This window comes from Bos taurus, chromosome 3, assembly GCF_002263795.3.
Source record: "Bos taurus isolate L1 Dominette 01449 registration number 42190680 breed Hereford chromosome 3, ARS-UCD2.0, whole genome shotgun sequence".
Classification (NCBI taxonomy): Eukaryota; Metazoa; Chordata; class Mammalia; order Artiodactyla; family Bovidae; genus Bos; species Bos taurus.
Window position 1 is genome coordinate 20,190,827 of NC_037330.1, and position 24,203 is coordinate 20,215,029.

At 46.8% G+C, this 24,203-nt stretch overlaps 2 protein-coding genes across 17 annotated transcripts in view; both read right to left on the minus strand.

Moving 5' to 3' along the window:
* Positions 1-17: 17 nt before the first annotated feature.
* Positions 18-18,861, minus strand: TARS2 (threonyl-tRNA synthetase 2, mitochondrial). Of its 5 annotated transcripts, XM_059883408.1 has the most exons (20): positions 18,776-18,861; positions 12,906-13,097; positions 11,087-11,283; positions 10,639-10,762; positions 9,847-9,971; positions 8,937-9,054; positions 8,755-8,819; positions 8,427-8,505; positions 7,101-7,247; positions 6,807-6,905; positions 6,076-6,293; positions 5,455-5,617; positions 5,103-5,240; positions 4,845-4,922; positions 2,598-2,698; positions 2,296-2,397; positions 2,045-2,117; positions 1,417-1,531; positions 976-996; positions 18-519 (listed from the first exon to the last, which is right to left on the minus strand). In XM_059883408.1, exons 2-20 carry the CDS (start codon positions 12,963-12,965, stop codon positions 371-373), a joined length of 2,172 nt encoding a protein of 723 aa, XP_059739391.1. In that variant the 5' UTR covers positions 12,966-13,097; positions 18,776-18,861; the 3' UTR covers positions 18-370.
* Positions 16,711-24,203, minus strand: part of RPRD2 (regulation of nuclear pre-mRNA domain containing 2) — a 94,494-nt gene continuing 87,001 nt past the window's right edge. For 6 of the 12 annotated variants that reach the window (XM_059884855.1, XM_005203938.5, XM_010803048.4 and 3 more), the window contains one exon: positions 16,711-23,353. In XM_059884855.1, the coding sequence (XP_059740838.1) occupies positions 20,586-23,353 (2,768 nt within the window). In that variant the 3' untranslated portion in view covers positions 16,711-20,585. The remainder of the gene's footprint in view (positions 23,354-24,203) is intronic. The other 6 variants (XM_010803049.4, XM_059884858.1, XM_059884857.1 and 3 more) reach the window with 3 other exon arrangements.

Below are 24,203 nucleotides of genomic sequence, written 5' to 3' on the forward strand. Positions count from 1 at the left end.
AGACATACACCACTAGCTTCAAGTTTACTGTTTTTATTTTTATTTTTTTAATTTTTTGGCTGTACCATACAGCATGTGAGATCTTAGTTCCCTGACCAGGGATTGAACCCAAGCCCCTGCATTGGAAGCACAAAGTCTTAACCACTGGACCACCAGGGAAGTTCCCCAAGTTTATTATTTTTAGTTTCACTCTCCTCACATCCAAACAGCTACAGCTTCTCCCAGACCAAATCTCTTCATGAAGTAGATTCACGCCTTCACAGGAGTTCTGAGTCTGAGGGACTCCAGTCCTGTCAGTTAGGTTGGGCTCCCCCATGTTAAGGCGGGCTGGGGGCTCCTGCAGGTCTTTTCCACATCTATATACAAATGCTCAGAAAATTTCTTCAGCATTTGGGACCCTGGTGTCCTGTAGCTCCAGTAACCGCTGTACAGCCTCGGCCAAGTCCCGTTCTCCAAGTCGACGATTATCTCGAGTCCGAATGTTCACTGTTCTCTTACTCTGCTCTCTCTGGCCAACCACTGCAGGAAGAGGGAGGTCTGGGAATCTTAGGGCAAGTGTATCCAAAAGGAGAGGATATCCTCCTTTTGCTGTGCAGAAATCTTTAGGAAAAGCAGAGCTCAGACACGGTTCCGGGAAAGGATATATTTAGCTATCTCTCGCTCTCCAGTTCCCTGGTCTTCCTGAAAGATTCCAGACATTTTCTTACATGCCTTATCACTTCCACTCAGGAGCCCAGGGGTGAGAGGCAGTATGGTCAGCCAAAGAAAGACAAACAGATCAAGAAGCAGATCCAGAGAGAAAAGTGTCTGTGTGTGTGCATGTACACTAGAGAAAGGGGAGGGTGGCAGGGTGGGAGACACGTAGGTAAGTCCATGGGGTGGGTCATGGCGTAGCTTGTGCCAAGACTGGCAAGATGAGTGGGTGTGCAAAACTAGAAAATCAGGTAATCTGGCTGAGAAATCTCAACTTCTTACCTTCAAGACAGAGCTCTGAATCTTGGAAAAATGAAAAAAGGCACAAGGTTGGCTTAGACTTTTCCCCTTATGGCCCTTTTTCTCATCCCTCAGGGCTGACTCCACCTAGGTCTAGAATAAATAAAACTAACTAATTAACGTCTTATTAGCCCTTCCTGTCCCTTTCTGTCTGATGCTCCCTTGACTAATTAACCTGACAGACATCAAGAGTTAGGGTGCAGGCCAGCAGAAAACCGTCCTGAGGGTCAGAGGCGCAGGCCAGGAGGTGCAAGAGCCTAGGCCCCAATGGCTCAGTTGAGCTGAATCCTGGCTCCTGCCCAGCTCGGGTCATGAGCCGCAAATTACCCAAATGTGCAAATGACCAGGCCTGACATACAGGAAAGAACATACAGGCCGGGTGGAAGAGTATAGGGCCATGGGGCTGTGATGACCGGGTCTTACCAAACTGAAAATTGTAGTGTGCGAGCTGAGCCCGGCGGATTCTCCGGCTGAGGGTCAGTCCCGAGTCAGCGTCCAGGTCACCGACCAGTCCCGCAGCTCGCAGGCTCTGCTGTGCCTGGGGCAGAGGGTCATTGATAGGAACCTGATTTAACGGAAGGCTGAGGAGGTAGAATACCCCAATGCCAGTTTTCCTCAAGCTCCCCCACCTGCTCCTCCTTCCTCTGCCTCCAGGCTCTCTGGGTCTCAGGGACGAACCCTCTTCACTCTCTACATTGAGGCCCCTCTGCCGCCCCCACAGCTTCCTTGTCTGCTTCATCCTGCAGCCAAGCCTCCCTGGACTCTGCCTGTTTCTAGACACCACTCTGCACCACCAACCAGCTGCTCGGCTCTAGTACTGTCCATTATTCTTACTTTTCTCTAGAAACGAAAAATAAGAACAACATTCATCCAAGGCCCCTTTTGTGCCATGCACCTTATTGTCTAACATTTACTGACTTGTTTAATTTTCACAAATCTCCAGGCAAGGCGGGATTAGCTCAGTTTTCAGATGTGGAATTCCCAGCATGCAGCAATTCCCACTGCTCGTCCCGGGCCTCTCTATTAGGCCTGGGTCGACCCCCATCCTCACCTCTCTGGCATATTCCTCCTGCTCCGTCCCCACAGGGATGACCACCACCTGGAACGGGGACAGCCATAGTGGCCTGATTGAGAGAAGAGAGGAAGGCAAATTATTTATCCTGGCATGGACCCCAAGTGTGGCTGCAGAGGGCAGATTCTAGAAGGAAACAGAAGCTGGAGTCTGAAGGGGACCAGGATCTGGAGCACGCACTGCCTGGTTTGAGGGCCAGAACAGACAGGAATCGGGGTCAAAGGTCTCACCATTTCCCCCCACAGCTCTCTGCCAGCACTCCCAACATCCTTTCCACGGAACCGAGCACAGCGCGATGAATGAGGACTGGACGCTCTAGGGCCCCCAACTGCCTTGGAGGGAGATGGGGGTGGACGGAATGGAGAAGCATCACAAAATGAGCACCCAAGATTACCTTCCAGTTTCCAAGAAATCTTCAACCCCGCCAAGGGAGGGTGTAGAGGATGTGGCTAAGTTTTAAGGGTAGAAAGGGAAGTGGGCCTCCACCTACTCCGTGAGCCGAGGGGAAAGGTGAGAGGATAAGGTGCCATACCCCTTGTACTGGAGGTCAAATCTCAGGGGCAGCTGGAAATCAAGCTGGATTGTCCCACACTGATGGGGTCGACCGAGGGCATCGCGGACGTGCACATCAATCTGGAGAAGGCAGAAGGGAGGACACGCGAGAAACTAGAGCCAGTGCACTCCACTGCACATCCGCCCCCTCTATCTACCCACATCCCGGGCTGTGTGGAGAAGACATATCACCCACGGCATCCTGCTCCATGTCACTCCCTGGAGACTCTGGCAGTGGCTCTTTCCATTTAATAGTGATGTAACATTAGGGGACGTCAACATTCACATGAATGGCCCAGCTTCACCCTGGCCTCTCAATTCCATGAGTTTCTCTCATCTCAGAGACCTTCACCCGAGCCCACACTGTGGCCATGACCTTCATCCCATCATCTCCCAGAATGGCTACGCCTCTGAAACAATCCATCAGACACCTGCTCTGATTCCTGTATCCTGTCCTTCCAGGTCTGACAATTATTCCTATAATGACTCTTCAATTTCTCAGCTCCTTAACTCACTTTTCTTCACACTCATAGGCCCCTCGGCTCTTCCCGCCCCCATTTCTCTCTCCATGAAGCTATAACCACTCTTCTAGTTCCCTGGTATCATTGTTCTTCTGTCACATCCACATGACAAACTCCACCTTGGTAGCATCCTCGCTGCCCACCTGCCTGGCCCTGCAACAGAGCTGCTCTGCGTTGCCCAGCATACCACATACTACAGATGCAGAAACACTGATGCCAGAGGCTGCTGTGAACCTCAACAGAAGCCATGCTGTTGCCAGCAATCCACGGGCTAGCCTAACCAGCTCTGTGCCCTGTTCTCCTCAGGGATGCTCAAGCTTTCTCCTCATTTCCCTTCTTTAGCTCCCTCATAACAACTCTCCTCTTCCCCACTCCCATCTCAGCAAATGTTCCTGCCTCCAACCTTGTGGAGAATTCCAGTAACTGACAGCATGAGAAAGGAAAAATGTCTCAGCTTCTGTCACCACATCTATACATTTCCTCGCACCTACCCCAGCCTTTCCGCCTATCTCCTAAACAAAGGCACAGGGGTCCTGTCTATGGAGGGCTCTGGATCCCATCCCTTACGACGTCTCACAAATGTCCCTCTACTGAAACCCCTTCTACAACTTCAACTTCTCCCGACCCAAACAGGCTCCCTCTCATCACAGCATTTAAACATCCTCAAGCAACACCTCTTTGGATCTGACAGCTACTCTCCTTTGCCTTTATAAAAGCCAATGATCTTTAAGATTTGTTTGCTTTGGCCACACCACGTGTGGCTTGTGGGATCTTAGTTCCCCAACCAGGGATTGAACTTGGGCCCTCAGCTGTGAAAGTGCCGAGTCCTAACCACTGGACCATTAGGAAATTCCCTACAGCCAATGTTTTTGAAAGAGTTATATTCATTTATTCACTTCTGATTCCAACCCCCATCCCCATTTTACTGGAAAATGGCCCCTCAAAACCTAACAGCCTTGGGGATCCCCTGGTGGTCCAGTGGGTTGAGATTCCACCTGCCAGAGTGGGGAAACAGGTTCGATTCCTGATTCTGGAAGATCCCACAGGCCTAGGAGCAACTAAACCTGTGCACCCGAGTTACTGAGCCTGCAAACCTCAACTACTAAAGCCCATGTGCCTAGAGCTTGTGCTCTGCAATAAGAGAAGCCACTGCAGTGAGAAGCCTGCACACGGCAATGAAGAAGAGCCTCTGATTGCTACAACTAGAGAAAATGCTCATGCAGTAACCAAGACTCAGTGCAGCCAAATTTTATTAAACAAGCAAACAAACAAACCTAACAGCTTTTTCACTATATCCAGCAGGCCCTTCTCAGGGCTTTTTTTCACTGATTTCTTTCACCTCTTTCAACCTGCCATGTCACTCCTCGACCCAGCCCCTGCCTACAATGTTCCCTCCTGAGACATCTTTTTACTTAACCAACAATTACTTTTCAGATTAGAAAGAGATTCCTACAGGAAACCTTTTCTGACCCTCCAGAGTAACATGCTCCCTTAGTACCTACACAGTACTGATCCCATGGTGCTGAAAATGCCTTCTTTACCTCCCAGAAGCTTCACCAGACCTAAGTTCCATGAGGGCAGGAAATGTATTGCTCTTCTTTACATCCTACACAAGTTTAAACACATTCTTCCGTATCTATTAAACATTTAATAAAACAAAACCAGAAGATGAATAAGTAAGACTCTTATCTGGGTGCCCAGCTTACCTTAGGCCCATAGAATGCACCATCTCCAGGGCTGATATCCCACGGTGCTCCAAATTCTTCTAGGGCCTGCTGCAGGACCTTTAGAGAGAAGGAGACAAGAGAAGAAATATGTCGCCTTAGACTTAACAAGCAACATATCCCACTAGCCCCCGCAATGACCCTCTTGGCACCTGCCTCTACCAGGGACCCTGATTCCCACCTCCCCTCCCCTTCCATTAGACTGCTTTATCCGCCTCTGCTTCCCTACGACTCGCTCACCTGCTCGGCCTGGTCCCAAAGGCAAGGCTCTCCCAGGAAGCCAGATGGCCGGGTAGACAGTGCCATGTGGAAGGAAAAGCCAAGGATGGTGTAGACAGAGTGGAGGAAATCAAGACAGCCTCGGATCTCTGCTTCCAGCTGGAGGAATAAGGGTAGGTGAGCTGCGTGACAGCTAGAGCTCTGGGGTCAGGGTGGTAGTTTGGGGGAAAGAAAGCAAAAACATTGAGGAAAGTTGGAGATAGAATGCAGCTGACTTATATAAAGGGGGCAGCTGAGGGTCAGGAATGTTGGCACTTCACAAGGAGAATGAAAGGTGGTTTAGACTGCTTCAGTGGAGCTGGGGAAGGGCCACCTGATCCGGTGCACAGAAGATGTGGGCGTCATCCTGCTGGAAGCACCGAAGCCGGGTCAGGCCACCCAGGCTGCCAGAGGCCTCAGCCCGGTGCAGGGCCCCGAAGTCGGCCAGTCGCAGGGGCAGCTCTCGCCAGGATCTGGGCCGGTGGGCGAACATTAGGCTGAGGTTGGGGTGGAGAAGAGTCAGGGCCACAGGGAATACTAACCCCTGAGGCCTGCTCCCCCGCCCGGTCTACTTCCCTTCTTTGCACCATCAGCTTACGCCCTCTCGGGCCTCACCCTGTCTCCTGCTGAGTCCTGTTAATTTTGCCTGGTTCTCAAGTGAATTTCTCAGTAACAATAAGACATCACTTCCTGTACCCCTGTTCTGTGACAGACATTGAACTGAAAAAGGAACCTGAGACAGCAGCTCCAAACCCTTGCTATTTTACTCATGATGAGACTGAGGCTTAGGGAGGTACAATGATTTCCCCAAATTCACATGGGGAGATAGAGGGCAGATTCAAGACTCAAATTCAGGGTTCCAACACTATTCCAAGGTACCTTCTATTAATATTTAGCAAACCGGCTGCCTAGGCCTAGCCCCAGAAGAAACCAGGTCTCCTGGCTTCCAGCTCACCAATGTGCAGGGCAGTTCATGGGCTTGAGGGCGAGTGTGTCTGTGTGGGGGCTGGCAGAGTGGTCGCTCTGAGAGCTGGAAGGCCTGTCCAGGCCTGGTGGCTGCAGGGCAAACATGTCTTCCCGATAATGCTCCCAGTGCCCTGACAGCTCCCAGAGCTTCGCAGAAAACAACGTGGGGGTTTTCACTTCTGAGAAACCGCGGCGGGTGTACTCAGCCTGCAGAGATGAAGACATGGGAGACCAGAGTGACTGGGGAGGAAAGGAGGCAGGGTGGCAGCTGTGTGGCTCTCCGGGCCCTCAAGTCATGCTGATCACAGCTATACCTGGTAATTACCACACCCCCTCTCTACACTCCCCACAGCAGACGTGCTGTTCTTGATTAAGGTCACTTGCACTCTATCATTCGAGGTGGCGCTAGTGGTAAAGAACCCGCTGCTGATGCAGGAGACAAAAGAGATGTGGGTTCAGTCCCTGGGTTGGGAAGATCCCCTGGAAAAGGAAATAGTAACCCACTCCAGTATTCTTGTCTGGGAAATTCCATGGACAAAGGAGCCTGGTGCGCTACAGTACCTGGGGCTGCAGAGTCAGACACAACTGAAGTGACTTAGCACACATGCACTCTATGGTATTAATGTTCAAACTTCTAATCCCTCTCTTTTAACAGTTGGATTCTTCTAGGCCCTCAGTCCCCCTCCAGTCATCCTCCCCCTGAACATGGGTCCTCCTTACCTTGATAAAAGCCACCAGTGCATTATACACCCTTGTCCCTCGAGGCAGGAAGAAGCAGCTCCCGGGGCTCAGTTCATGGAAGAAGAAGAGCTCCTGTTCCTGGAGTTGGAATCAGCAATGTCACTTCAAAGTGAAAGCAGGGCTTGAAAACCCAGAAAAGATTACTTGACAGAGTTGCTCAGTTTGTGGGATTCTGAATTTGATCCCAACTTCACAGATCAGGTTCCCTCCTTGCTCTGCAACCCTTATCATCACCACCTCCTCTGCCCCCACTCCCCCAGTCTCTCTCTATACCTTCCCAATGCGCCGGTGGTCCCGTAACTCTGCTTCCTCCCTCCATTCTTCCCAGGCCCTCAGCTCCTCTGCAGTTGGGAAGGAAATGCCGGACACTCTCTGCAGTGTCTCTGGGGCGTCTGGAAATTTCCACACTGATGATGAGTTCTGTGGGAGGACAGAGGGAGTCAAAGGGAAGATGAGGACTGAAGGCACCCACCCAACCTCCTTCAATCCTCAGATGATACTCTGGGAACAAGCATCAGAGGTACCCACTTGACAACAATCCCATCTCATCTCTCTCACCACTTTTCCAACCATCACCAGCAGCAGGATGCCCACCCCATCCTCCAGACAACCCCTGCCACATTTAGCACCCTGGAGGTACCTGGGCCTTGGTTTCTACACATGTACTGCTCAACTCTAACTGTATCTTGTCACCTCTGCATTCTCACCAGCACTATCTTACCAGCAATCCTGTACTTCCTTCCTTCCCCTTCTAATCAACAATGGCACAGGGAAGTAACCCTAAGCACTGGTCAAATATTAAGTCCATCCATCCCCTTATCAAGCTCCCATACAGTCATGAGAAAACCCCATCTCCCATGCTGTTCCTGGATTCATGAAATTCAAATGCCTCTGCTTCTCGTTCCTTGAACTACAGTACTAATAAGAAATGGCTTGCATTTTATAGTACTTTTAACTTGTCCTCAAACACTTTCTCTTGTGTTAGTTGGTTTTGTGTCTATGATATGGCCCTACTGACAGGGCAGCAATTAACAGCCTCACTTTACAGCTGGGGATCATGGGCAAGATTTACCCAAGGCCATATACTTATCAGTGGCAGAGACAGAACTCAGAGCAGATGCCTAGGTTTTCAGTCCAGGGCTTTTGCTCTACCTATCTGCCTGTCCCCTCACTCCCTGCTTCCTGCTCCTACTCCAACTGATAGTTCACCTTGCCCAGGAGCAGTCTTTTTATAAAGGGCAGGCCTCTGACTTAAAAGAATATTCTCTCTGTGCCTGTCAAATGGTGTTCCACACCTGCTCTCTCCTCATGAGTCTTCCCTAATGACCCTGTCCAGTCTGTTTATGCCCTCCTTTGCCATCTCCCTTGGTGGTAATGTCCGACTACAGAATTTGAATTGGCTTCTGGGCCCTGGCAGGGTGTTGAGTATCTGTCACTAGATGGGAAATTTCTAGAAGGCAGAGACAAAGTTTCTCTCTCCTTCCAGATTCCTCCCTTAGCTATCAGAGCAGAGAAGGGGCTGAGAATCACCTTCCCCTTCCTCAACTCACTCGAGTGAAAACACAGGAATCTCAACCTAACCCAGTCCTCATGACTGACCGACAGCAGTTTCAGGCCTCCAATCTGTCCAGTATGCCGAAGGTGGGGGCCCCTGCACAGATCAACCAGCATGCCACACCTGGGAGAAAGAAGGGGCCAGTGAGTGGTTTCCAAATTCTTGAGCTTCTAAGTTTCTCCCTCTCAGGGTATTTAGCTGACAGAAAGAGATGCAAAGAACTACTCCACGGAGAGAGCAGTGAGAGATAAAAACCAATGCCCATTTCTTTTGGGAGCACCAGATGACCTCTCTTCTTTCCCTCACGCCAGCCCTGGCCTTCCTTAGCGCATCCCCAGCTTTCCCTGTCCCTTCAGTGTCAGCAGCTCTCACCCATACACTGTTGCTGTTGGACCCGTCACCTTCTCCTCAATCAAGCGAAGCTTAAAGGGGTTATCCTGGAAGAAGGGGAGAGTGAGGACAAGCCTTCATTCTCACAAAGACATCCTGGAGAGAGCCACTCCTCCCCTCACACCTCTTGATCATTCTCCTAAACCTGTGTGTCTCCACCCCACCTTGAAGAGCTGGCGAAGCTGAGCCCGGGAAGCCTCCAGTCTCCGGAAGGGCTGAGCAGCAGCTGTAAGTTCCTGGCAAAACCGTTCCAAAACAGGCAGCTCTGAGCCCTTGACTGTCCTGGAGAGATGAAGAATGGTTGGCTGGCCTCTGTCTGCTAGGGAGCAACACCTGGGTGACACACCTGGGTACTGGATAGGGGGTGAAATCCTGCCCTCCAAAAATATCAAGTTACTGGCAAAGACAAAGAGACTAGGGGAAAACAAATAGGAAATCAGGTACAAAGTTTACGGCTGGAGGAAAACAGCTCTAGGTATGAAATTAAATGTTGCATGCAGGCAATCTGGATAAACAAAACTAGAGAAACAGCAATGAGAGATGAAGTAAAAGTTGAATACATAAAGGCTATAGAAGGTAAGTTTCAAGCTGATTTAGATAAGGAAGGACATGGACTAATAGAGACGGTGATACCAATGTCACAGCGGAGGCACGGAGGGACCCTGGCCCCAGCTTTCTTTCTCCTCCAAATTGAACATGCGTGAGGCTCCAGAAAAGGCCTCAGAAACCATCCCAGTAAAGAGGTACAAACTTTCAGTTATAAGATGAATAAGGCCTGCAGAACTAACATATAACACTGTGACTGTACTTGATGAATTCTGTATTGTATAATTGAAATTCTCTAAAAGTAGTTCTTAAGCATTCTCATACATACAAAAAAGCATGTGATAATTTGATTATGAGAATCCTTCTACAATGTAGACATATATCAAATCACCATAACTATACTTTAAATAAATTACAACTGTATTTGTCAATCAGACTCTAAAAAAGAAAAAGAAATTATGGTGATATCTCTGAAAAAAAAAAAAAAAGCACCCCAGAATTATTCTCCTCCTTCCTTCCATCACTCACCGTTCCTTTCCTAAGAAGAAATCATGGTAAAAGCCACATTCTGTGCTTGGGCCTTGGCAGAGGACAGCACCTAAAAGCTGTTCAGCTGCTGCCCCCAGGACATGGGTACTGGAGTGCCAGAATACCTGGGTTCACAAGAAAGGAGTTCATGAGTTCATAGCCTTCTCCTTTAGTCCCTACCTCTCTGACCTCCTCAGAAAAGCTTTTGTGAACCAGTTATGAATAACTATCACAAAATGTGCCCCTGAGCTTGGGGGTGACTGCTGAATAGTAAAAGACAAATAGACAACAACAAAACGGAATATAAAAGAAAGAAGGCCCCTAGAAGCAATGCACAGAAAAGAGTAAGCCCCACTCCTCACTGCTTTCCAGTTTCAGAGCATAGTAGGAGGTTAGTCAGTTTTCATACCATCTAAGCTGACATGAAAAAGTGGAAGGAAAGCCAGGTCATGTGCCCAATTGTGCAAGCCACACTAAAATTAAAAATGTGCTACTGATGACTTATAATATAGGTCTCAAGAGCTGGGGGGCTAATGGGGCATATTATCTATTTTCAACTTAATTCTCTCCCTTTCACTAGCACAACTGGTCACTGCTTAATAGACCCAGGCTAAGTAAAAACTTTCATCCTAAGTTTCCAGCTTAGCCAGGACCAGTCAAGACAAGCAATATGCCGTAAGCCTCCCAAGTGCACTTGGAGAAACTGTGGCAAGAGAAATAAACGCTAGAAATGCCCACATAAACATCTCTTAGTTTAGTAGCCACTGTATCCCCGATAAGGAAGAAGCTTACCTTTTTCCCCTGTGCAGAATCGAATGTCAGAAACCGGAGGTCAGAATCTGTCTCCAAGGGCCGCTCCAGATCATAAGGTTCTCCATTGACTTGAGCAGCCACTGCAGTATCCGCCAGGTTTGAACTTCAGCAGTGAGGAATACAGGTAAAGAAAAAGACAAGGTTACAATCCAAAGGCGAAGACAGGAACTAATCTCTTAGCAACTCCAAACCTGCAAAGAGGAAACGGGTTACGGGAGCAATAGAATTTATCATTCCCCTCCACCCTCCATGCCTAATGGAGGAAGGTCAGAGACTATGAAACTAATGCAGATTGAAAAGGAATTGGCAGGAAATGCTATCTTGAGGAGGATGGGATAAACATACAAAGTCTTTTCCCTACTCCAATTAAGAAAGAGAAAGCAGAGATAGAAGCGTTATCCTGGTAGGTACAGAATGAGCCTAGTACCTGATCTGCTGGGCTAGTTGGTAAGGGGTTGTCTTCCATGCTACAGCATCGACTTTCTGACCTCCAGGAAGTGATATCTTAATAGTCCGCTGTTCCTCCTGTGTCATGCTTGCTAACCTCTTTACCTGAGCAGTCCATAGCTCCTCAAAATAGCCAAGCCGCTCTACCAACCAGTGTGGAGGGGTCGGCACAGCTGCCTGGAGGGAAAGATGTTAAGAAGTAACACAGGTTCCATCATTCCTTCCTGGGATTGGGACCGCGCGAAATTAGAACATTTAAGTGCCCGTGGTCCGAATCCTGGGCCTTTAAAAACACTGGGTGATACAGGGCCCTAGGCTAGCTCTAGGCTCCCCAGGCTGCTAACAGGAGGGAAACAATGGCGCATCTAAGGGCCAGGGTAGTCGGGTTCGGGGCCTCTGGGCGGGAGCAGACGGTGTCAAGCAGGGTTAAGAGCCTACACTTTGGGGTTCCGCTGGGCTGGGTCCAATGTGGCTCGGAAATTTTGGGTACCTCACGCACCGTGTGCAGCCCGCAGGCGTGTAACCCTGGGAACCGAAGCCGCCGACACCTCTGATACAGCCCCATTTTCCCTCAGTCCGGTCCTACATACTCAAATGATCGCCGCTTCTCCTTCGCCAGATTCCTCATTGACGTCTGGCCCAACAATATCCATGCCTATTGGTTACTACAGCTGCCACTCCAATCTGGGACCGCCTCCAGGAACTCCGAAGAGGAACACCCCACGCAGCACTAGCAGCGGTGTGGGTGGTTCCGCCTGACCGGAAGACCTAAACTGTTACACACGTGGGCAATTTCAGAGACCTGCAGTTTCAGATCAAAAGAGCAGTAAGATATCCTGAGGCTTTGAGGACAAGGGCAGGAAAATTTCCCAAAATGCAAGCGGAAGAGAAAGAGATCGGAAAGGGTAGTCATTTCCTTTTAAACCATACTTTTTCTTTTACATAGCCTTCACTGGCAGGTAGGAAACAGATAAAAGCATATACTTTGAGATAAGACAGATCTAGTGTAAATCCTGGGAATTGTGTCTTTTGGGTAATTTACTTCTAGAATTCCCTAGCGGTCCAGTGGTTAAGACTCTGCTCTTCCATGGCAGAAGCCACAGGGAACTGGTCAGGGAACTAAGAGCCCACAAGCCAGGCAATGCAACAAAAACAGACACCCCCAAACAAAATAAACTTCTGAACTTCAATTTTCTTATCTATAAAATGGGAATAATAATTCTCATTCTGAATTGTTAATTTTATATTGTCTAATATATTGCATAGTACATAGTAATGGGCAACACTAGTGACAAGCTATGAGAATAAATGAATATAACCACTTTGGGGCTAGAGCAAAGAAACTGCAAAGGGCATTCTTTGGCATCCCTTCATACTCATGGTGCTTAAAGAGGGCCCTTTAGAGATCCCTTAACTTACAGATGAGGAATTTAAGGTCACAGAAGGTAAGTGGTTTAATACCAAATGATGCTGGATTCTGAATCCAAGTTTCGTATTCTTCTACCACAACAGACTTTCTCTGGTAATAAGAAATTACTCCCAATACAATTCCCCCAACAGCTCAGAAAGAAGTGCCTGACCCTAGAACCTTAGCTCTCTGCTGCCAACCAAAACTGCCTCTAATTCCCATCCTAGCTCTCCTTTAGCCCTCTCCCTGCTATATCCAGAATACAGGACTAGGTGTATTTGATTTGTTTTCTATAGTAAAAATTGAAACACAACCAGATTTGTAAAGTATGAGGGGAAATGGATTTAGGGACAGATGTGAGGTTCTTAGTAATTCCCATTAGTCCCCTCACCTGGGGGTGGGGATGGTTGGTGTTGGTTCTCAAGTTTCCAATGGTGATGTTATCAAGCATTGTGGAGGAAGAGCTGTCATAGAAAGATGTTTAATCTAAGTTTCCAGAGGTTCTGTCTGGGGAGGCAGCAGCTGATCTGAGTCACAGGCACCACTCCGGATCTTGGCTCCATCTTCTGGTATATTAGACACCCTGAAATACAAAAAGAAATAGACAAGAGTGTGGAAGAGGAAGATTACTTGTATGTGTGTGAGTTTGGGAGAAGGTTAGGAGAATTTTTAAGTGGCAATCAGGAAGTGTGACAGCAGGCAGAACTCTTCCCATGGCTCTGCACCAAAAGGAACAGGGACGTGTTACACTGCATGCAACAAAATGGTAGCTGCTCTGTAAGTAATTAAGAATATACCAATCACTGTACTGACTTGAAACCCCTTAGGACTTGTATACTGACACACACCTTCTTTAACCGTTCTGCTTTGGGAGGATAGTAGAGGGATGGTGGGATAAGTAGATTAATTACAGTTACAGTAGCTGCCTGCACTCATCCCTCAAACATGTACTGACTACTGCCTATGCACGATGCACTGAGCTGGGTGCTACAGGATGCCAATCAACCAACTGCTACATCATCACTTATGTGATCTGGTTTGCAGTGGAGGAAGGAAGGAATGTCACGTTATTCCATTCCTCCCTGTGGCATAAGCAAGCCAGCAAGCAAGCAGGCAAGAGTAAGCTAGCGAAGGCCAACACATTAATCACTTCACAATGTCTGATCTGTGACTAGCACGTCTCAGCCTCAGAATTTTAGCCAATTAGCCTGCTGGGAAAATATCTGTTGCTAGAACTGCTCCTCCCTTCCACCGGAGTATTACTCAACAACCCCTATGTGCCAAGTGCCATGCTTCACTATCTCACTGAATTCCGAGAACCCAACAAGTAGTAGTTCTTCTTACAATGAAGAACTACTACTACTTCTTCTTCTACTACCCTTTAAAATGTTGAAAATGACTCTCAAAGAACTCAAACCCCACTCCATCTGAATGTAGGAGCAGTGTTATAACATGTTATGCTGTCTCATAGGGACCAGGATCATCACCATGCATCATGTTTGGTAGCTCATCTCTTTTTTTTCTCTCCAGGGCACAGTACTAGGAGCCTTTGAGCCCTAAGAGGCCTTTAATAGGGTGGAGAGAAAGTAATAAAAAGCCAAGAAAATAGGCAAAGAGGCATCTTACCAAATAACCTCTACCAGTCTAAGGTTAAGGAAAAAGAAGAGTTTAGGAAATAATACCAGATGTTTTCATAGAAGTCTAGGGAAAAGAACTCCTCAGAAAAGGGTACACTAGACCCTGAATCAACTTTGAGAAACTCTCAGCTTTACTCCACTCTTAGAATAGACATCTTGTTAGTTACAGCTTTGGTTGAGGAGGTATTGTTTTTATCATCTTTTAACTGTTTATAAGAATTCTTTCCATGGAAAGTACAGTACATTTCCCCCTTGTTATCAGCAGCAACACACACCTCCAAATCTTCATTCTTAGAAGCAAAATTTCCCTACACCAAAGCGGTAGAAGAGATATTGAGGGAAAAAGGAAAAATGTAAGAAGGTAAAAGACAAGAAAGGTTTGTTTCATTGCCACCGAGTGGTTTTGAGGCCCAAAGAACTAGCAGCGTGGCTAAAGCTACAGTAGGTGCTGTGGGAGGTTAGGTTAAAAAAATTTCCTCCCCCCCTTAGTAATAAAGATCTAGGATGGGGCCAAACTTTAACTTTGCTTTAAATATACTACAAAGAGAGAGTCCAGCCAACTTAGCTGAGTAAATTGAGGGGGAAACATCCTAGCCAGAGCATGGGGATAAACTGAAAATAAAACCCTGGGCTCCCCTGAACAGTCTCTACTAAGATTGTCCTTTCCTAAGACATTTCTTGAGTCTGTTCAAGAGAAATACAGCCATCACCATGCCTTTTAAATGACCCTGGTTGGTCAGTTCAAGAAAATATGAAGTCTCCCAAACACAGGAGCCAGTGTCAACTTAAGTTCGATGCTGAAATAAAGTAACAAAAACAAAGACCTAAGTAACCTGAAGGAAGGTCCTAGATATTATCTGTACAAGTATACAACTATGGCCACTACCCAAAATCCAAGATTCCAACTTAATACTTTATTACCGCTACTGCCCTTGGCAACGACTGGCCACTTAGAAAACACGAGACCTTGAGTATTGCCTTATGTAGGTGCAAAGGATTTCTAGCCAGGGGAGGAGGAAACCAAACTAGATGTTGCCCATCTCCTTTCTACCCATTCCAACTGAAACACCCCAAGAAAAATGTAGGAAGTTTCAAGTCTTATCTCCTCCTTCCCACAAATTAAGTGACAAAGGACTTCTCAAGAAAGGAATCCAATGGGGAAGGGAAAGGAAGGCATGTTGGAACATCTAATTTGCTAAGAACCCCAGCAGATCCAGGGTGTGCTGGGTTAGTCAACACCCTTTTGAGTCAAACACAAAGAAACTGCAGCCTGTATTTGTTTCCTCTGTTGGCACTGCTCACTAGCCCTTCCACCCACATCTGTGTTCTCAACTTTTGACTCCTGCCACAGTGATAAAGGAAAAGGACAGGGGTAAAAAATGGAACCATAAGGTAACTGCAATTATCAGTTTCTAAATAGATCTCGGCCTTCTTATCCGGTTCCCCTGAAACTTGTAACTTAAGTATTGTTTCTTCTGTCCTCTCCCACCCCCTAGTTTGTCAGAAATAATTTATTTTACATGGCACTTGCTCCTTTCCTTTAAAGCACATGTGATTCTTTCTACTTCTACATGGGGGGAGAACAGGATGTTTACTTAAGAGCCATCTCATGGGTGTCCCTCTTGCAGCCTCAACCAGTTATTACTCAGCAACTGTGAACAGCAGCTGACCAGACTTGCCTATACGGTTTACTCATAATCAAGTATGAGAAACGCCTCCATACCCTAAAACATACTCTGTCCACATACATGAGGGGGCAACTCATTCCTTCTATACTATATTGGCCCAAATAAAACAATTTTGTGGAAGTTGTGTATTTTCAACATGCCCAGAAAGGCCAATGAGTTCTAAAAGCTGTTGCTTCCTTGGGATGGGGACAGGAATCAGGTGGCAAGTCAAGGCCCCACGTGGGGACCAGGAAGTTAGGGTGAGCCGGATTCCAGAAGCGGCCAGTACAGTGTACACCCCTACTTGCTGGGTGTGTTCCTAAACTGTGCTATTTCTGAAGTGTCTGGTGACATGTGTGCAGTTTCACATATTCAAGGCTGCTATTTAGGGCCTTCTACCCTGCCAGGGATCCAGGCCTGGTCTAGATGCAATGACTCTCTTTACCCCTTTAGCCAACATTTATTAAGCCTCACTGGGTCATGAAAAGGGATGGGGTGAGAGAGAGGTTAAGTGTGGCTTCTCTTACTGGCAATACGTGAGAAGGGTAGATGTGGGCAAAGAATTGGCCAGAAGGATCCCGACTGCCACTGCCCCAATTTTATGCTTGCTTTAAAAATACTTTTTTTGCTCACAACCATACAATTTTTTGGTAAGACGTACAAAATTATTATCCATACGGTATACCCACTTCATTACCAAGCACTTCCTGAACATCTTGATCTTGCCCCACCCATTGTCCCTTTCCAAAATTGAACTGCCATAAAGGACCAAACAAAACCCACAAGGCCATAAAGATCTTAAGAAGCTCAGAATGCCTTCAGTGACATTGACTGCAGAAGTCAAAGCGGACAGCTGGACAAGATCAGAGAGGGGAAAAGTCAACCACACAACAAAGGAAACCATACTTTATTAAACAGGAAAACAAAAACATAATATTGGGGGCAAAGAGATTTTAAAAAAAAGGAATGGCTGGAAGAGAGGAAAGCGCAAGCAGTCGCAAGGCAGGCTTGAGATGGGGGGTCTTGGGCGTGTGTTTGCCTCAGACCTGTGCAGGTGCACACACACCAGCCCCTCTACCCTCCTTGCACGTTTAGACCAAAAGCAAATACAACTGTATCTTCAGAGATATATTCAGGCTTTTCTTCCTGCAATCCTGTAGCTGGTTTCACCTTCAGCCCTGGACAGTCATGTAGGGTCTTTGCTGGAGAAAACTTAGGTCTTTCCAACAACAGGCCTGTTCCTCAAAGCAGCAGTTTCAGCTTCTGGAGAAGTTCCTTCCTATTTGCATTCACCAGAGAAGCCAGGGGCCCTTGGTCAAAGCCCCAAATCTCAAAGAAAAATGTCAAACCTTTAGAACTAGTTATTTTATTAAATGATATTAATACACATTTCAAAAGGATTTCATTGTTGTTGCCTCTAAAGCATGTACTTATTTTGTTTTCCACACTGAACACGTGAGAATATCAATCCAACATATCTAATTTAAATCTTAACAGGCACCCCAGCCCATTCAAAAAAAGGAGGGGAAGGAGGGGAGGCAAAAAGGAGAAAAAGCAGTAATTTACAGCGGCTTCAAAACAGTAACAGCTGAAGCTTACTTCTGCATGAACCACTGATAGTGAATATTCTGCAATTAGGAGTTTTAGCATATTCACATTATCTAGATAGGTTTGCTGTACCATATACATCACAAACATTGTATTCCTGGGACTGGAAAGGATGAAAGGCCTATTCTCTTATCATTTTACCCTCCCTGGAAATAAACCAAATTCTATTTATTCTCAACAGAATTTGGGAGGGCAAATGGGAGCAGGGACAGAGGTTGAATCTAAGCTGACTGAAGGGTAAACTTTTACAGAATATTTAAGGACTCAATTTCTGATATTGGATCACTGAATTTTAAGTGGTACCAGTGTACTCATGCCGTACCCACTGATTCTCTGTCTGTGATTTTACAGTGAGCACCAAGAACCTTAGTAACAACTTCGCATTATCTGTTTGCATACTGAATCATGTCCTTGCCAAGACACACTATACTATGCTTTTTTAAAAATCTTGTTCTGAGGTTGAAATACAAAAGTCAGAGCATGGGCACGGAGTTTTAAATCACAGACACAGAAAGAATAAAACCCCTTTGTTTCATGTTATGAATACCAGAATTATCTTATTTCACTATATCACATATATATACACACATCGTTGTCTTCACTGACTGCTGTAGGCAGATGTCCTTCAAGTTAACAAACAGCTGACAGTTACATACAAATCCTTATTTCCATCCTGAAACAAATGGATTTTGTGGCTTAAAAAAACAAAACACACTCCACAGAAACCCAACCCTTAAAGTCCATCTTTTATAACTGTACAAGGTCTTCCCTTTCATGTACTAGCTATCATGCTTCTGAGGACAATTAACCTGCCCCAACATTCAGGAAACCACTTTGCTGACCAACCCCCCATTTTCTGATAAAATCAAATGGTCAGAGAGCCTTTTCAAGTAAACGCTACTTTTAGATTAATCGAGAGCAGCAGAAAGAATTCACATTCTTTTATTCTAGAATGAAAAACATCCCACTTAATTTTCTGCAAAAGAAAAAAAACCTATTTCAGTTTTGAGTTAAAACTTTCTCCCTTTACCTCCCCCCACCCCACCCTCACACTCTTTTATACTTTTCTCTAAACAAATGTTTTAGGACTCAGTATAACTGTATTGTTTCTTTGCTTTGCTACACTATATATCTCATCCCACTTAAATGTTGTGGTATCATGCGTTTTTATGCAGGGAGAGCTACAGGGCAGAGAGGCTTGAGAAGGTCAAAGAAAGAACAGCTGGCTTAAGACCAGAAATGCATTAGGAAGATGGAGGACTTGCAAGATCCTAACCACAGAAAACCACAGAAACCAAACAAGTAACATGGAATAAATTACACAAAAACACCCAAACTATGATGCACACCTGGTTTGAGCTGCTCTTTTACCTGCAAGGCAAGCTTATTCTGAGGCAAAGAATCATCTTCTGTCACTATATTGCCCACGGTCTCCCATCTGTAAAACTTCACCGGGGGAATCCAAAGCAATCCCCACACTTCCTAGTTACTTCTACACTAACTTGGAAGGAAATATGAAACTTGCTAGGATTTCCTTTTATAGTCTTTTACTCATCTGGCTGGAGACTACCAGTGTGTACTTTAGGGTAAGACACTAAATAAAAAAATGTAGTAAAGCAACATTTGCTTTTCAGTGTCCCTAAACACTCAAAGCGCAGTGATTGTCTTTTCCCAGTACTAGCTGTAGAAATACAAATAAGGAGCTTTTCAGTTCAGGGAGAAAAAAAAAACACTTTTTTTTTTTTTTCATGTAAAATGACTAAGGGCATAAACATTTTCTATTGAGAGTGGGAGATGAGGATAAGGTTTGAGCCTTGAAATGTGACAGGTTGCTATCCATAGAGTGGGGTAAATTTAAACTAATCAGGTCCTCATATTTGTCTGCAAGGATATGTATAACATCCATTTGTCACTAAGACAGAGCTAAAGAGGTATAAAGAAAGATGCTACTGAACTTCCTCCTTCAGAATACCAAGAGGAGGGGTGAATACAGGACTAGGTCAAGGGTAAAAGAAAGATAAAGACAAATATTTCTCTTTCCTCATAGTTAACTTTTGGTGACAACTACCAACAAATGTCACATTAGGGAGGCACCATGGTAAAAATGTCTACTTAAAAAAAAAAAACAACTGGGAGAATGTTTCAGTTGCACCTCTGTATCTACTGTCAACTACAGTGACTTTCCGGCTAGACTAGAAATGTAGACGAGAAAACTGAGGGAGAAAAAGTCAAGGAAAAAAAAAAGCAGGAAGCAAGAGCTTGATTCCAGATATGTGAAACCACCTCAGAAATATGTTTATGACAGATGGCCAAGTCAGATCATACCATCAATGGCTCCTTTCTCTCACTCTCTGTATTGCAGTTACTTATTCTTTAATTTTAATATACCTGGCCCCCTTTCTTCTACTCAGAGGAGGAAAATTCTTTACTAGGATAAAATGAGGTCTGTATTTCCTCAAAGTTGTTGCCTGATAGAACCTCAGAAGAGGCTGAATTAAAAAACAAGGGCTTAGACTTTGGGAGAAAGGTCAAGAACTCAACTTCAATATGCCTTTTAAAACAAAAGAAAGCCCCCAAATAACTTGACAGGTCCGAGGTCCCCCACATTTCCTCCCCTGCAACATCTCTTGGCTGTCAGCAGGCCACAGAGCACACAGGGAAGACAGCCACACTGGTTACAGCAGGTGACTGAGCTGGACAGAGAAGGGGACAAGAATCCCTCCATTGACTACTTGATAAGCCAAGCCCCAAATAACATCCCAACATTGCACATGGTATTATCTGTACTGATGGAAGTTTTATTTCAAATGTAGTAATACTCTTCAATAGATGGGGTAAAATAAGATTTGTCTTCCTCCCCACCCTTCAAACCCCCAGCCAAATGAAGTGGCTTTAGTTGTGTTTCTTTGCCCCCCACCCCCTTAAAATACAAACATCTTGGAAAAGGTAGGTATAAGTGCAGTGGGAGGGAGGACTGGATGGAATAGTGAAATGTAAGCATATATAACTTTTTAATTTGGAAGGGAGGTCCTTTGTCATAATAAAAAAAGAAAGAAAAAAATAGATCAAAGGAGGGAGAACAAATAAAAACAATGATAATAAACCAAACTCCTACTTCCAATGCTCTCTACTGTTCAAATGCCTTTCCCTTAGTTTCCATCAGTACCTGGGAGGGAAGAATGGGCGTTTTGGTGCAAAGAACGGAGGGCCCCTAGCGAAAGGTGGCCTGGGTCTCTTTAAACTGTGGAAAGGGTCTCTGCTGAGAAAAGGCTCCCTAGGCCGGAAGTCTGGCCGGGGACTCCGCAAGATCATACCACTCCGGTTGATGGCGTCTCTGTGTGAGGGACCCAAGGGGGGGCCACTGCTGCTGTTGCTGCCTCCCCCACCTCCTCCTCCATGGGCTGGGCCCAAGTGCTCCAAAGAATGGGAAGGCAGGCTCAGGCTCTCGCGCACACGGCTAAGGCCGGGGCCGTTGAGGTCCCGCTGGGTGGGGCCCCCATGGTCCCTGGGTCCTGGGAGCACCCCGAAATGATCAGCCAGGGTCCCCTGAAGGAGGGAACTATGGTCCTTGGGAAATACTGCCACGGCCCCCGCCACTCCGTGCTCTGCCAGTGGTGGGGTTGGGAAGGGTACAACCCCAGAATGGTCACCAGGAGGTGGAGGAGGAGGAGGAGCAGAAAAAGGGACGCCACTCCCGCCACTGCTGCTATGTTCCCCGGGGGGCGGAGGAGGGGGTGGGGTGGGGAAAGGAACTCCACCGTGCTCCCCAGGAGGTGGGGCAGCGTGGGTCAGGGCTGCCTCCTTTGCGAAGGGGTTCGAAAGATCCACAGAGGGTAGATGAGTAGGTGCATCTCGAGAGAAGATACCACCATGATCCTTAGGAGGGGCAGGTGGGGCAGATGATGGCCCCACTGGCTCTCTCTGGAAGGGTGTCCCATGATCCAAGGGGGATGGGGGGAGATGATGCTCAAATGTTGAGTTGAAACTGTTGGAACGGAAGCTGCCGACACTTTCCTGAAATTGGGGTGCTCGTTCTTTGTATGGTGCTGTTTTAAAGCCAGTGAGGCCTCCGCTGCCCCCACCCCCAAGGGATGCCAACTCAGAGGCACTTGAGGGGCCATTGTCAAAGGAGCCTCCTGAGGTGCTCAGATCAAACCAACCCACCCTTGAAGCCTCACGCCCATGTCCTCTATTTCCCTTCCCAGGGACTCGGATGGACTCTACAGTCTGTATCGGCTCCCCTGACATCCTCCTACTGGATGCATTATGATAACCCAAGGTTTCTATAGGGGCCCCCTTCTCTTCGGTACTGTCAGGCAAGTCTAAGCAGGAGGAGGAGACTCGAGTCTCTATGCGATAGTGCTCTTCTTGTTGCTGCTGATCGGCGGCCGTCAAGCTCAGCTGGGCGAGGTTTGACAGGCTGACACCATCACTTGAAGTGCCCTTGTTGGGGGCCTGGCCAAAATGTTTATCATCTGAGGGCTTTCGTGAGGCATTCTTAAGCATATTCTTAAACTCAATCGTCGACGTGGTGGAAATGGTAGAGGCCAGGACTTTCTCCACGCCTGACGTGGGTGGGTGGCCCGTGGGAGCAGCAAGGGTGTTCTGCGGAGAGAAAAGGGACCGATGTGGGACTGGGTGAGGAGAGTCTGGGTACTGCTTCTGTGGCAAAGTGAGATGCCCCGTGGCAGACTGAGACAAGCTATTGTGGTTGGAGTCAGGGGTGAAAAATGAATCATTCTTACTCGGCGATGGTGACCGGTCAGACCCCGCTTCATTCCCTCTGACGCCGAAGGCACTGAACAGTCCAGGGGGAGACGAAAGCCGGCCACAGTTCTCACTAGAGTCCAGGAGGGCCCGCACAGATGCAGGGAAGGCAGACTTTACCCCAAATTCTTGACCCCTGTGGCTGTAACTGGACAGGATTGGCTGGTACTCAGTGGTATCAGAAAGCTTGCTTGATTTCAGGATAGACTTGGCTGGTTTCTTCTCTAGGTTCATCATGGCAGATGGTGGAGGCCCTGAATACTCGAAATCTCGGTAATCTTCATCTTCCTGGAAAGAAGTATCTGGATAGAACTTCTCCTGTGAAGAGTCCATCAGAGAAGACGGTCTCTCCATTCCATCGGAAGGCTGCTTATAGGGGGAGTCACTGCCCAAGCCAAAGGGCCGAAACGTAGACACAGAACTGGAGAGCTCTCGGGGGAAGCTTTCCTCTCTCCCAGGGGGTGGTGATCTTGTACTGCTGGGTGTTGAGGACCCAGGGCTAATGATCTTAGAAAGCAGGGACATGGTATCCACACTGCTGGACGTGGGCTTGTCCATCATCTCATCCTGAGTGGGTGTCCCACTCCGTTCATCCCGTACCGGGGTTCCATCAATGTTGTCAACTGACGTGCTAGTAGGGCCACGCTGGAAGTCTGATGGATGGCTTTCTGCTGGAGCACTGGATCCCAAACTGCTCAGGATTGGGATGTTTAAGTTTAAGCCACTGAAACCAGGATTACCTTTTAAGAAGTTGTGGATCTTCATTTCCAGGCTTGGGGAGGTGGACTCTGACTCCAGCTTTGGCTTGGAGGCCTCTGAGGATTGGCACATGGCAACTTCAGTAGGCGGTGCAGCAGGGCTAGCACTGTGGTTACCTGTGAACCCCAAAGTGTTGGAGGGCAGCTTGAAAGTAGTGCTTGGGAGCCCTGGGCTTTGCCCAATGGAGGCCTTGCTGGCTGAAGTTGACGAGACTTCAGAAGTTGAGGAATTAGGAGAGTAGTTGAAGCTTTTGGGAATAAAGGACTGGGTATTGGAGGGCAGGTTTCTTCCTTTTATGCTAGAGACTGTGGTGTTAGCAGGGGAAGCTGAAGTGCTCTGGGGTGTAGCTTCGCTGGATGGAACTGGGTTCCCAGTAACACTCTGAAGTAAAGATGACAGGCCTGTAGAAACAAAGATTAGAGAAGTTAAGAACAACAACTCCCTACTTTCCAATGAAAACAATGTAGGCTAATCAGATATTCATTCCAGTGGGAACTAGACAGACATTAAAATATGAGATCAAAGGGATTCAGAACAAACAAGTAATGGCTAAATGTCACAGAAAACACTGGTCTGATTTATCAATATAAGGAGAGCGAATTACTGAAATATTTCTAGTAGCCATGAAACAAGGCCAACATGGCAAAAATAAAACGCAACAGGAAGAGGGAGATTTTAGTGTCAGAATCACTCAGAGTTTAAACAAGACAAAACAGGAAAAGAAAGGGGGCATAATTATCTGTAAAATAACACTTTAAGCCAGTATTTCTTAATGTTTGGTCTGCAGAATTGTTTCTCTAAACGCAAACAGATATTCTGCCCTATCTTTCCTTTCCAACTTCCGCAACTGTCTCTAATAAGTTAATGTACAGTTATTCTTAGGACAGAGAGAACGACATGCAAATTGCAGGGACTTATGTGACCTGTGATGCTTTTTTTAAGAAGCATATCTTGCTGGATTGGTGTTATATTTGGGGAAACAAGGCTTCGGTTGTGAAATTTTTAGTTGTAGAATGTAGCACTAATAAATATACACCAAAAAGCTTATAGAATTAGACCTTTGGGGACACTGATCCTTTGACAAGACGACACACCAATCCCCTTCTTATAGCTTGGAAAATTCAAGGATTATTGGTCTATACATGTTGACACTGATGAGATCCACCTCTACTCGCTGACAGACAAAACATTCTCAGAGCACCAAGAAAGAATTCTTTGGGGGCAAAGGCAGGCTGAAGTCCACCAAAGCAA

Excerpts from the sequence above, each read along its gene's own strand:
- TARS2 (XM_059883405.1), bottom strand. The coding sequence starts at position 11,671 with ATGGGGCTGTATCAGAGGTGTCGGCGGCTTCGGTTCCCAGGGTTACAC. Across the intron at positions 11,284-11,605 it reads ACGCCTGCGGGCTGCACACG|GCAGCTGTGCCGACCCCTCC; the intron begins GTGCGTGAGGTA and ends CTTTCCCTCCAG. Across the intron at positions 4,923-5,102 it reads TTTGGGACCAGGCCGAGCAG|GTCCTGCAGCAGGCCCTAGA; the intron begins GTGAGCGAGTCG and ends TTCTCTCTAAAG.